This window comes from Pholcus phalangioides, unplaced genomic scaffold, assembly GCF_987345545.1.
Source record: "Pholcus phalangioides strain wild (caught in Gottingen) unplaced genomic scaffold, Ppha-v1.0 ptg000003l_1, whole genome shotgun sequence".
Classification (NCBI taxonomy): domain Eukaryota; kingdom Metazoa; phylum Arthropoda; class Arachnida; order Araneae; family Pholcidae; genus Pholcus; species Pholcus phalangioides.
The window spans coordinates 53372719-53386164 of NW_028301596.1; the positions used below are offsets into that span (position 1 = coordinate 53372719).

Consider the following 13446-nt stretch of genomic DNA (forward strand, 5'->3'; position numbering starts at 1 on the left):
CAACTCACATACTCTCTCGAGCAGTGAGACAAATAAGCGGAAGAGACCACTCAACGAGGTCAGCGACAGCGACTTCCGTTTTGTTTTTACCGCGAAGTGAGGATTTGTGCTATCTGCTGATTGGATCGTTCCTTCCCCCCCCCCTTTCCCTCTCCTTCTTCTGTGAAGGCATCATCATCACACCCTTTACATTTCAGAACCTCTCCGGTCATTTTCGCTCTCCTTCCATGGGCAGACGTCTCTTAATCCATCCCTATGCATTTTCTCTTTCCTCGTCGCAATTCTTTTAACTCGTATCTCTTCGCTCAACTATAACCGCAGCCTTATAACTATCAAGGGTTCCGCGAGAAGCTTTACGTTGGGAACCCCTGCTCTAGAAAAATTCAAAAATTTGGTTGTGAACATTGACAACAGAAACTCAATGGGCTATGAAAGCAGTTTTTATTGTTTATGTGAATAAAATTGCCTATAATTCAGGGTTTTATAGAGGATTGGTCTGGCCCAACAGCAACATCACACTGCCAAGGATTTCTGGTATGATGACATTGCATATCTTGTCCATCAGCTTTTCGGCTGGATCCAGCATGATCTTCACGATGTCCAAGGTCGGTTTGCCACAGCGCTTCTCGGTCTCTACTGTGTGGCATTCGACTTTGTGCTTGTGCAACCTAAAATTCATCGAGGTGAAGGAAAAAAAGAAAGAAACAGTATGAAAAACATTTTAGTGGTTTCGCCATCTATTTGCGAGATTAAAAACGATCGAACGTAACATTTATAGCAATTTCGTTATATTGTGATTTCTGACTTTCGCTGGCTAAAATTTGCGAATGAAGATCGGAAACAACTTCAACCTGCCACTCTGCGGTGGTTACCAGATTATCTGTCATGGCTACCAGATCCGAAAAGTAGGAGCACCCGTGGCTGACGATATTTCTTTGAGACGAAAACCCTGTTTAGTGACTGCTCCTAAATCTTCTTCGTTAGACATTGCTATTTTGGCGTCTCTTAAATTGGCATTCACTGTTAAGACCATGGTGGGGCATAAGTGGATACAGTAAGGGGTACGGGGGCAAATCACCGAAAATATGCATAGTAAACGGGGGGGGGGGCGAATGTCCGACTCCGCCCACCCACCAATGCCAATAATACAATTTTCAGTGGAAATTATACGTGGAAAAGAGTGGGGGGGGGGCATCTCTCATATCGCCCTTCCTCTGTATCCGTATCCGCCTATATGTAAGGCTGACACGGCCCCCCCAGCTTGCGACCATTATTACCATTTCTTTTTTAACGCTATAAATATACTGTAAGTCTGGCCTGGAGGGCCACCAAAGATCCGAGCCTAGAAGCCCACTGCAGAATTCGTGAGAGACATGGTCAAAACAGAACCAATAAAGAAGATTCTTCTACCCGCAAAAACATGGGCTCCACATCCTGGAGCTAAGCCTCCAGGCTGAGATCTTTGGTGGGCCCCACTAGCACACTTTTCACTAGCCCTTCTATTGGGAATTTAAGCATATCCAAATCAAAAAAAGATGATAATTGTCCCGGGCTCGGTAAGCCCCACCCTTATGGGCCATACCCAAAACTTACTGTTATTCAGGGTTGTTGATAGACCGAAACTGAGGAAATGGTGGAAACAAAAGACTTGGCGAAAAAAAATCGATTTTGTGCCAAGGTAGAGCATACTATAGTCCGTTTCAGGTTAACTTTGCAGTGAAGGGGAAGCTACGAGGGAACCGCATCACTCGTTGCTATGGGAACGAAAGCCTGTTAACCTATGTATCGATGCTCGGCCTCGGTAAGGTATGGCCGATGCTCGCCAATCTCACTAAAAAAAATATTTTTTACGTGTAACGTAATTGCACAGTTAAATTAGTAATAATTATAGAATTAAAAGAAACCATTGCCGATACTTTCAGAAATTAAAGTGAAGTTTTTGAAATCATTTGTTTTTTGATTAGAAAGTGTTTTAAAATTTATAAAAAATAATTATCTTCTATCAGCGTGTCGTTTACTCTTCATTGATGTGCCGTAAGTAACACTAAAAATTTCAAAAAACAGTCATACGTTTCTGCAATATTTCCCTTCCCTCAGCTGAAATTTATTTACAAAAAAAAATCAAAACAATATTATGAAAGCAACGTATAATTTTAAAATACTGTATATTAACCAGGGCTCTCAAAAACTTGGGGATTTTTAATTTTTTCTTCAATTTAAATGGAAAAAAATTAATGTTAAATAAAATTGAGAAGAAGCAGATTAACTGTATTTTCACGTGTAAATGCAGGAATAGCACCAAATAATAATAATGATACGGAAAAGTTTAGAATTTTTCTACTCACTTTTCTTGCCGAAATTTCCGTCGCTCGACCTCCCACCCCTTCCCCGAATGGTATACGTCGATGCCACTTGTTTGTTTCCACGACAGTTTTAGTCTTTTGTTACGGTTGAGGTGCTTATTTGCATGGTTATTACGGATGATTCTTATCGAGTTTTGTTTACAGCGAGTATTCAAAAACCAAAAACATAGTATTCAGGAATGGAAGAGCAGAGAACTTTAGCGTGGCTATCTCTGGTGAAAATAAAGACACAACTGTCACATAAAAGATGAAAGCCCAAACCACTGTGGACCCCCCCCCCCCCCATTTATTTTATCTGAAGAGACACTAAAGGCAAGGGGCATCGAGAGAAACAGGCGGGTGTAAGACGGCGTCCGTTCGTGTGAGTGGAAGTCGCGACTCTGTCAACACTCTCCGTGATCGGAAACTAAAACTATCCCATAAACATGGCAAAAAATACCGTATATACTCGTGTATAAGCCGACTCGTATATAAGCCGACCCCCACACTTCAGGACCACCAAAACAGCAATAAATTGAAAACCCGTGTATAAGCCGACCCCAAAAAATCCGTGCATTTTAGAGAAAAAATTACTATATTTTCATTTAAAAAAATGAATACCTCGCGGAAATTTACAATAGAAAATAATTCAAACTTTTTAGTCCGTTTCTTTTAAGTCACCAAGCTCATGATAATCCATCAGATCATTATAGGGGGTGCGGCATATTCGTTTTAATCTTCATCTGGGCTGTCTAATTGCCATTGTCACTTTCAAAGAGGATATCATCTTCAGTTCCGTCCATAGCATTGCTGATGCAACACTTTTTGAAGGATCGGATGATAATTTCGGAGGAAACAGAATCCCACGCCTCATGTACCCATTGGCATACTAGGCCAATGTCAGGTTTTTTCAAGTCACCACTTTTTGTAGTTTATCATCGGAACTTATCCATTCGATATACAAATTCCTCAAATAGTCTTTGAGAGGCTTGTTGATGCTCACATCTAAAGGCTGTACAATCAACGTTAGACACCACCAGCCACAATGATGTTTTCGATTTCTTTGCCTCGGCTTTGACATCATCAGTTCTGTGGGGTTTGAACATATTCCATACCAATAATGCCAGTTTCTCGAACACTGCTACAAAAATGACTACTGATTGCGGGGGTTGATATTTTCTCATCCAAAACTGACCCGAGTATAAGCCGACCCCCCAACTTGGGGAACAAATTTTTCCACGAAAAAACTCGGCTTATACACGAGTATATACGGTAATTAAAAAAAAGGAGGATTTAAAACTTCTGCACTCATAGAGGGCCTCTCATAACATTATCGGTGCTCTCGTGGAAGAAAAACACTTCTTGTAATCTATGAGTGAATATCTGAACTCACTGAAGCCTATTTTTGGGAGAAAATAAAACTGATTGAATATTGGATTTTATGTAAGCCTATAACTGCATGTAAAACAATGAAAAATTGTATCGTTATGGAAAATTCAACCAAATGACGAAAAAATAATATATATATAGTATACAATTGTGCAACGGAAAAAACACGACAGTGATATTGGCGGGGAAAATTCCTAGGATATCGCGCCAGAGTGTCGTTGCCGTTGCTATGGATTTTTGATAATGGTAACCAATAATTTTTATAATTTAAAAATTTTAAACAAGTACACATCGGTTCAAAACGATGTTTTTTCAGTATTTTTTTCAAAATCATAGAAAAAAATTTAAATATTCTGTATAAAGGTTCATCTTAAACCTCCGACATATGAGAACTATATTTTGCGGCGAAGGAATACACTCTCTACCTTTCTCTTCACTGCAAAGTTAACCTGAAACAGACTATAGTACTAGTTGGCCAATCTTCAAAAATCCTCCTCCGTATCTCACTATTATAAAATAGACGGTTTTCCAGAGGGAAGGCTATACCGTTATCTCCCCTCCCCCACTCCCGTCAGATAAATTGTCAGAATCACAGAGCAAAATCGTGGCAAGAAAACGGCGCCAATTTAGGATTTTTGGCCAAAAGTCTCTATTTTTGGCCAAAATAACATACCTTACAACGCAGCCTCTCATTTCTTGCTTTATTTCATTTACTGAAACTAATTTTTTTTCTTATTTGAAATTGATTTTTGTGTGCAAGGGCATCTTCAAACTGGTGCTCGCGAGCACCTCGGTCTTCAGTAAACTAGAAAAGCTTTCTCGATGCTTCTGGCTTCTGTAACATTTACACAAGCCTCTTCCCTCCAAATTAAACCATTTCATTCAAGAACTTGAACTATGTTCGTTAATGTTCAAGTTTATGGCAAAGTTATCATATAGGTGCTCTTTTTCTGGTGCCAGACTTTAACAGTCAGTGCTCGTGAAGTCAAATATGTTTAGTTTTTTTGGGCGTGCTCGGTTCTATACTATACTATACTATACTATGTTTAGTTTATCGATTTATGGCATAAGAACATGGCAGATAAATAAAGCTAAACGGTAGTCCATGAAATTTTTCATTACTCGCAGTGCTCCTTATTCATGCTGACGGCGTCCTCGAAGTCGAGAAGCTCCCCGCATTTCTTGACTTGGTCATCGTGATTCTTGTTGACGCACGGTGCGCTCGCCAAGTACCCTATGGAAGAAAGAGATACACCCAAAGATAGGAGACGATATGACTTCAATCCATCTGCGTGTGAACCTGACCAATCTTCAACTTAGCGTAAGGTTCTTCACATGGGCTAAAATGCAGAATAAGGTGCATCTTTAGCGATAAGGGTTATTTTTATCGCCAAGCTTGTTGGCTGAAACAGTTTTGTTATCACTGACGTGGTTGCAAGCACTCACGGACATCCAAGGAAACGGAAGGGGGTGGGGGTTAAACTTGCATCAAACTTGGTTTAGATATCAGCTATGATTAACCAAGGTAAAAGGTAAAAACCCAAACTTTAATATCTCTCCTACACTGAAAAACAATTTTACCGAATACTGTTGGCAGTCTGATTCGAAGCGGAACGCATAATCGGTGGAAAATCCGATACGTCATTTGAAAATAAGTCGCCAAGTTGGCATTTATTTCACTTATGAAATGATACGCTATAATAGATATCACGAGTAGGCGAAATTGTTTTGTATTTTAACAAAAAAATATATAATTGCGCCGTATTTGGTGATAAATTTGAGGCGGGTGGGAGGGGGCACCGTATTCTGCATTCGAGCCAGTTCATGTTGATAATGGTGAATAATAGAAAGTAAATATTTGTTATAATCGAGAATCGTGACAAACTTACTTCTTCTAAGCTCCGAGTCGTTGGAACAGAGCTGATCCAACAGGGCATGTTCTCCCTTCAGATAGTTGCCGATGTTTTCGAATTCGCCATGAGCGCAGCGGCTCACGAAAGGCTTCATGCAACTCGCTACTTTCTGAGCAGACCTGATCGAGTCCGATGGAAATAAGAGAGAGAAATCCATTTATTCAGAACGTAAAGGAAAACCATAATTCGAATAAATAGCCAGAATTTGTTGTTAGCTGTTTTGAATCTCACGAAATTTCATATGATGTAGCGCAGTTGCGGGCAGTGACATTCGAGGACAGATCAAATTTAGTGGCACTTGTACTCGTGGACAAGTCGAACTTGGAGGCACTTGCGGACAACATGCCACTTTCCTGTCTTTGTCATGGTATTTTATTCCTTTCCTTCCCCCCCCCCCTCCAAAAAAGGATCAATCCTATAAACAAAATTTCTGGTACTTACATGCAACATTCACAAGGTTTTTCGCTGTATCAGCAACAGTAGAAAGTCACCTATTCTGTGTGTATAGAATTGATTTTTTCGGTCCGTGTGCGTGTGTTTTTTCCATACAAATCTACAATTTTAAACCACCCTCTGTAAAATTTAAAATTAGTGCATAATGGCCCACAAAAATCTTTTGAAACACTTTATGCGAGCTCGAACATGTTTTCTCCCGCATTTTTGTTATTATGCAAGTTTTTGCAACATGTTTCCTCCCCAATTTTGCAGCCGAGCAACGCCGGGTATTTTTTGCTAGTCAGTTCATACATCACAAACACTTCTTTCGCGAGGCCTATTTCCATCAACCTGGTTGGCACTGGGACCCGAAATTTCTAATTCCTGTATTAGTGAAGTATTTTCAAGAAGAAAAAAAGAATCCCAGAAACATCAGTGAAGGGCTACCAACTGCTATAAATTAGGCTACCTACCAATAGCGCCAGTTTTTTCTGCTAAGAAATTTTCTCCAAAAACATTAGCTCATTTCATTCAAAAGGAGGCCCCCACCTTTCAAAGGGCGCGTTTTTTGAAGAAAAGAAGTTTTTGAAGATAAAAATATTTCTTAAAAATAGATTTCACTGTGTATGAATTAGTAGATTAATTATTATTACCAAGGCCTGTTTTTCACATGGGTAAACGAGGCACGTGCCCAGGGCCCACATATTTTCAGAGCCCCAAAATTAGTTGCCTTTTGTATTTTAGGCACAGCCCATATGCTTCCTCCCCACTCCATGCGTACGCCTGTCTCAAAGCAATATGACGTGGAGAGCTCCTAAAATTCATATGCGACCAGAGCCCAAACTTATGAGAAACAGGCCCCGATTATTCATCTCCCTTGACAATTCGCAAGTTATTTTTAAGCTACAAATACTCACTCGCAGTGCTTATTCAGCTCCTGGTCATTTGCCGGCCAAAATCCATCTCTGATTGGCTTGTTGTCGTCAATCAGAAAAGCACACGGTATGATATGGATTAGGGAGCAGTCATCAATTTTGGGTTTGCAGTACGCCAAACCTTATTTTTGAAGTAAACAAAAGAACAAAGCAAAAGACAAATTATTATTATAATACATACACATTACGTGATTCATATCAAACCCATCCAACCAATAACCATTGCCGATGCTCGTTGAGTGCTTCGTTTTTGATCAGGATGGTAAGTCATTTTTAGATACCATTCTGTATAGGGCCTGGATTACACTATAAAATATTTTAGGCCGTCAGCAGAGTTGGCTCTGCTCATCAACGATTCCCACAAATGGGGATGCTGGGCTTTTTTGCCAAGGATGCCCTCATAATCACAAACATTCCCCCATATGCAGGGAAAATCTGCAAGAAACATTAGTCGAAGTAGAGGACTGGTGTGAAATCAACTCCCTAGAGCTAAACCACACCAAGAGTAAATTTGTCTGGTTCACGAGAATGATAAAATTTACCAAAGCGCAGTATTCCTTTTAGATAAGAGCATTAGACCAGTGGGTCTTTCATCTTTCCTGTCCACTATACAGTGTAGTGTGTTGCATTACATGCACAACCTTGTCATTCTCTTCACACGCCCTTCGAGGCAGTCCATAAGTCATCCGATTGCCCATGAGGACCAGGAAACGGCGAAAAAGTTGAATTAGGTAGGTAGATGGATTACACTATAAAAGTTCGATAAAAAATCTTTTATACAAAACTTCGATATTGCAACCAATAAACGTAGCAGTTGCATTCCTTTTGGTTATATATTCGCTGTGATATTGGTTGTTTTTCAAGTTTTATACAAGATCTTTTATCAAAATTTTACACACTTTGAAATAACCCTATTGGTAACATTCGCTCAAACGTTAGCGATACGGTTAATGGTTGCATTTTCAAGTTTTGTAATCAAACTTTTTTATAGTGTAATTCCGGCCTGAGGCTTATTATGAAATAAAAATTTTGTTTCATTAAAAAATCAATTAATTTCAATATTTTTTATTTGTATTACTACGAGTGTGGAGGGGGGGAGGGAGCTCCAAAAGAACGTTAATGCCACTAAGTACGGCTGTGGATGTCAATTATGCTTATTAGGCCGGGATTATACTATTAAAGTTTGATAAAAGATATTTTACAAAACTTGAAAAAACTAACAGTAGACTTATTGAATATATTCCCTCGACTGTAACCGAAACGTTTATTGGTTGCATTTTTCAAGTTTTATAAATGAACTTTCATCAAACTCTTATAGTGTAATCCAGGGCCGCAACTAGGGAGGGGGGGGGCGGGTCTCGTGCCCCGGGCGCTGGACCCGAGGGGGCGCAAATTTCATCCTGAAACCTCTCCTTCAACATTACAAGGGGGCATCTAAATGCGCGCTTGCCCCGGGTGACCAAGCATCTAGTTGCGGCCCTAGTGTAATCCCGGCAATAGAGTGGGTCTGTTTTTATGCCAAGAAACATTTCACTGATTACTTTTTACAATAGTTTTTAAACATCACAAAAAAAGAAAAATGACATGAATCACATTTACATTATAAATTTGTAGGTTGAAACATTTTTCGGTGTGTCTCTATTAAAGGGCTACCTCTTTGAAGGGTCAGTTTTCAGAGAAACGATGGGGGGGTGGGTGACCCTCTTAGAGAGGTTTTACTGTATTTTGTGCTAGTATCATTGAGACACTGTAAATGACAATATACATATTCTCTCAGAAAGGCCTTGAACCTCGAAGATGCATCAATAGTTTGCACACACATTACTGATTTTCTGTAGTGTTTGTATTTTCCTTGTATTTTGAAGCTTTGGAATTGAAATCAAGTCTAAAAGTACTGAAATGTATCACTAGAGGGCGTTGAGATGGTGTTATCTGGTGAAGCATGTTCTGTTTATTGCACACTCGAGCTTTATTCCATTGCTCTGTGTCTGTTCGAGGGATATGAGCATCGCGAGCATATATATCACTGGAGAGAGTATGACGTGATCACCGAGTGACGTTTTTCACAGAGTCACGTGATCTTCCTACAAATGATTCTGGGGGACACCATTCTCAGCACTGCCAAGGCGGAGACACACACACAGTCCCCCGTTATTTTCTATGTCATCCACAGGAGTTTAAAATAACAAATGAAAGAAATAATTTCAGCTTCGATGAGATAATTCCAAAATTAATGAGAGATAATTCTTCGATTAATTTCAAAGAGATAATTCCAATTAATTTCAAAGAGATAATTCCAATTAATTTCAAAGAGATAATTCCAATTAATTTCAAAGAGATAATTCCAATTAATTTCAAAGAGATAATTCCAATTAATTTCAAAGAGATAATTCCAATTAATTTCAAAGAGATAATTCCAATTAATTTCAAAGAGATAATTCCAATAATTCCAGAATTAATGAAAGAGATAATTCCAATAATTCCAGAATTAATGAAAGAGATAATTCCAATAATTCCAGAATTAATGAAAGAGATAATTCCAATAATTCCAGAATTAATGAAAGAGATAATTCCAATAATTCCAGAATTAATGAAAAAGATAATTCCAGCATTAAAGAAAGAGTTAATTCCAGCATTGATGAAAGAGGTAATTTCAGCATTAATGAAAGGTACTGAGAAACTGAATTTTCTCTCTGGATGTTAGGCCGAAACTGATATTTGGAAAGAAAAGTTATCAGTAAAATATCAGTTTCGCCATAACAACCAGAAAATTCAATTTCTCAGTATATTTCAGGCCGGAAAAATACCATCTCAAGAATGAAAGATAATTCCAAAATTAATGAAAGCGAAAATCAGGAATTAATGAAGTGATAATTCCAAAATAAATGAAAGTGATAACTCCAGAATTAATGAGATATAATTTCAGAATTAATGAGATATAATTTCAGAATTAATGAGATATAATTTCAGAATTAATGAGATATAATTTCAGAATTAATGAAAGAAATAATTCCAGCATTAATGAAAGAAATTATTCCAAAAGTAATGAAAGAAATTATTCCAAAAGCAATGAAAGAAATAATAGTTAATAAAGGAAATAATTCCAGAATTAATGAAGAAAAATGCTAGAATTAGTGAAGGAAATTATTCCACATTAATGAAAAAATGATTCCAGTATTAATGAAATAAATAATTTAATTTTTTTTATCTTTAGATGAGTTCCCAATCCTTTTTTTAATCTTTAGAACGGAATATTTAGAGACCGAACTGTACATTTCTATGGGCAAACGAACGTTGTTTTCACCGAGTCACGTGATTTCCTTGCATTCGATGTCGCTACCGTCGCGGCGGCTGGATGATCCCTCCAGTAATAAAAGCTCGATGAATATATATGTTTATATGGGTTTAATCCCATGTATATATTTTCTGTTTCGCAATCTATATTGCTACAATAAATTGCAGTGTTTGGGGAAGTTTGAGTCGGAAAAGTTGGGAGTGGGAAATATAAACAAACTGATATTCCAAGGTCAAATCAAAACATTGTTAGAAGCGGATTTTGTTAAAGGTCCGTCATTTCAACTTTTTCCGGGGGGGGGGGGGGGCAAAGAACACGTACTCAATGTATGTATATATACATACATATATATTTGTGTATATATATATATATATATACCATTTTTAGTGTATTTTCAAAAGCCGGGCCCGGTGAGGATGGTACTTATTTGTTAATCGGCTCCCGTATAAGTTACAATAATGGGAGGAAAAATGTTGACAGGCAGTGCTTCTAGAGGAAAATGAAGGAACTGAACTGCGTATACTATAAGCAGAAAATAAGAATAAAAATACTATCTATAATATATATATTTATTTATTTATGAAGACAATGACTCCCAAACGGTCCCGGTTTCTTGACTCAGTGGTCATTTACCCGTGGCTTTTTCTGCATCCCCCCCTTCCCCCCCCCCCCCCCTGCTAGGGCCGATCTTACCAGAAGCGAGGTTCTGAGCAAAAAAATAATCGCTCGAGACAATTTTCTCTAAAATTCCTTGCATTATTTAGATTTTTATAAGCATTTTGATAGATGAAGCACAGGCATCTTGTCTCATCATTATTATTATTTAAAACATATATAATTGGTTAATTTTTTGCAGTCCTATGTCGAGTCCCAGGGTCGCAACTAGAGAGGGAAGCAGGCGGGTCTGGTGCCCCGGGCGTCGGACCATGAAGGGCACAAATTTCACCCTTTGACCTCTCCTTCAACATTACAAGGGGGTGCCAAAATACGTGCTTGCCCCAACTGGCTAAGCATCTAGTTGCGGCTGTCGAGTCCACCTCGACATGGGACCGCAATAAAAAGTAACGGTACCTTAGGGGTCATTCAAGTATTACGTCAGCATCGGGGGGGGGGGGGGAAGGGGGTTTCGGATTTGCTGACTTTTGATGATAAGGGGGGAGGACACGGTTGAATGTTGCTTACGTCATCAACCACCATTTACGAAGATATGAAATATTCTAAGCTGCTGACAAGGGAGGGGGGAGGGGATCAAAAATGGCTAAAAATGTGCTTACGTAATACTTGAATGGCCCCTTATTGTTGGAACGTCCCCTTACGATAATATGAAGGCCTCTGTGAATTCGGCTTCTTGGGGAAATCTCATAAGCTATACAAAAACCCACAAAACTACAAACATATAGGGGTCTTTCTCATTGCGGAGGCGGCGTTATAAAGTGCGAACTGCACAAATACCAACTATAGCAGATGCTATAGTTGTGGCGTACCAGCGAAGTGCAAAAAAACCTCTGAACTGCTGAGTGGTTAATGCTTTATCTTAACAGCGCAAGAACGGTCCCCGCACACCCTTTAGAAGAGTGATTTTGCCGAGAAGTAGAGATATAAAAGGGACAAGATTCCAATGGTCGTCGCATGGATCGCTGCAATGATCTGGATGGTATATTGGCAATATATTTTACACATAAAAAAAAGCCGTAATGGTGCCACAGAAAATGGTTGAGGTTTTTACTCACCGGTTAGGCACAACAAGAGCACTACGGATTTCATGACGAAGAGTGATTATTGAATGCTCTGCGGGGGTATATTTTGCTTTCGCAATATCCCTGGGTTCTGATTACAGTATTAGGATCCGATATCTTTTTGGATTTTATCGCACGGAAAATTCTCCAGATGGAGTATATTGCGCAATTGAAGGAAGTCTGAGCTTATCGTGTTTTTCACTTCAAGATCTCTTTATGCAAACATGAAGAAATTTCAGAAGGAATAGCTTGGGATTAGCTGTGATTATAAAAAACACGGGAGAACACGTGAATCGTCATCTTGATTATTTCTCTAAAACTTATAAATCCTAAATCTTATTAGCGATATTTTATGTCTCAATATATACGAATACAAACATAACGCGATTTTTCAGAGACAAAAACGGGATATCCATCCAGGCATCGCCAATCACGCCCATGCCATCAAAGTATACCTGTCAAAATTGTGTAAAGCAAACAACCCGGGATGAAAACCAGGCGTATTCGTCGAGTAGGTGTAATTTGGGCTCCTTGATACACCAGGCGGCTGACTCATCCACCATCTTTGAGCGCAAGTGTGACGGCAGTTTTATAGCTGCAGCCTATGTTCCCTATCCCCCCCCCCTTTTTTTTTTTTTTTATGATTAGACGTCACTTGGAGCGGTAAAGTCAGTTTTTTGTTCAAAGATAGAGAACGGTGAGTTCGGCCCCCTTTCTAGGCGCCTTAAATGGTTTGGGTATAACTAACGCCAGAACTAATGTTCTCTCCATGTTTTGTGCGACTGCACACAGCGTGAAATACTTTCCGCACAGAATAAATATCATACAAAGAATGCCTATATTATATACAGTATGTGGTGTCAAACTATGTTTATGACATTTTGACAGGGAAGTGGACTCATCATCCTCCATCTTTGAATACTACTACTACACCAGACGTGCAAATCGTCCATATTCCTCTGTGGAACTTCTAACGAATTAGTACGTGTTGGAATGTGTGTGTATGTATATAGTGAACCTTCCGTGAAATTTTTTTTCTGTGTAATGCTTGTTATGTGTAAGTGCTGCCATCTGCAATCAATTTTTTTTTAAACTATGAGTTTTTCTCAACTCATATATATATATACATATATATATAAAATTGATTTTCTGTCTGTCTCTGTGTGTGTATGTTCTCTATACAAATCTACAATTTTAGATCGATCGTCACCAAATTTTGCATATATACTAAATGGGACCCGACTTGAATGATAGGCTACTTTAAAAGTTTGTCAGAGCAGGACAAATGCCCCAAAAGAAAGAGCTCTTTGAAAAACTCTTCGAACTTGTGCATCCCATAAGGATATGACTTGCTATATAGTATCAAAGAGCCTCCAATTTGGGATACAGAATTAGAGATGA

At 38.8% G+C, this 13446-nt stretch overlaps 1 protein-coding gene across 1 annotated transcript; it reads right to left on the reverse strand.

The window, feature by feature from the left end:
- Nucleotides 1–422: 422 nt before the first annotated feature.
- Nucleotides 423–12139, reverse strand: LOC149088817 (uncharacterized). The gene is made up of 5 exons (XM_089250291.1): nt 12040–12139; nt 6997–7135; nt 5621–5763; nt 4854–4965; nt 423–668 (listed from the first exon to the last, which is right to left on the reverse strand). The coding sequence occupies exons 1-5, from the start codon at nt 12071–12073 to the stop codon at nt 482–484; spliced, it is 615 nt and encodes a 204-aa protein (XP_089106417.1). The 5' UTR covers nt 12074–12139; the 3' UTR covers nt 423–481.
- Between the last annotated feature and the right edge of the window lie 1307 nt (nt 12140–13446).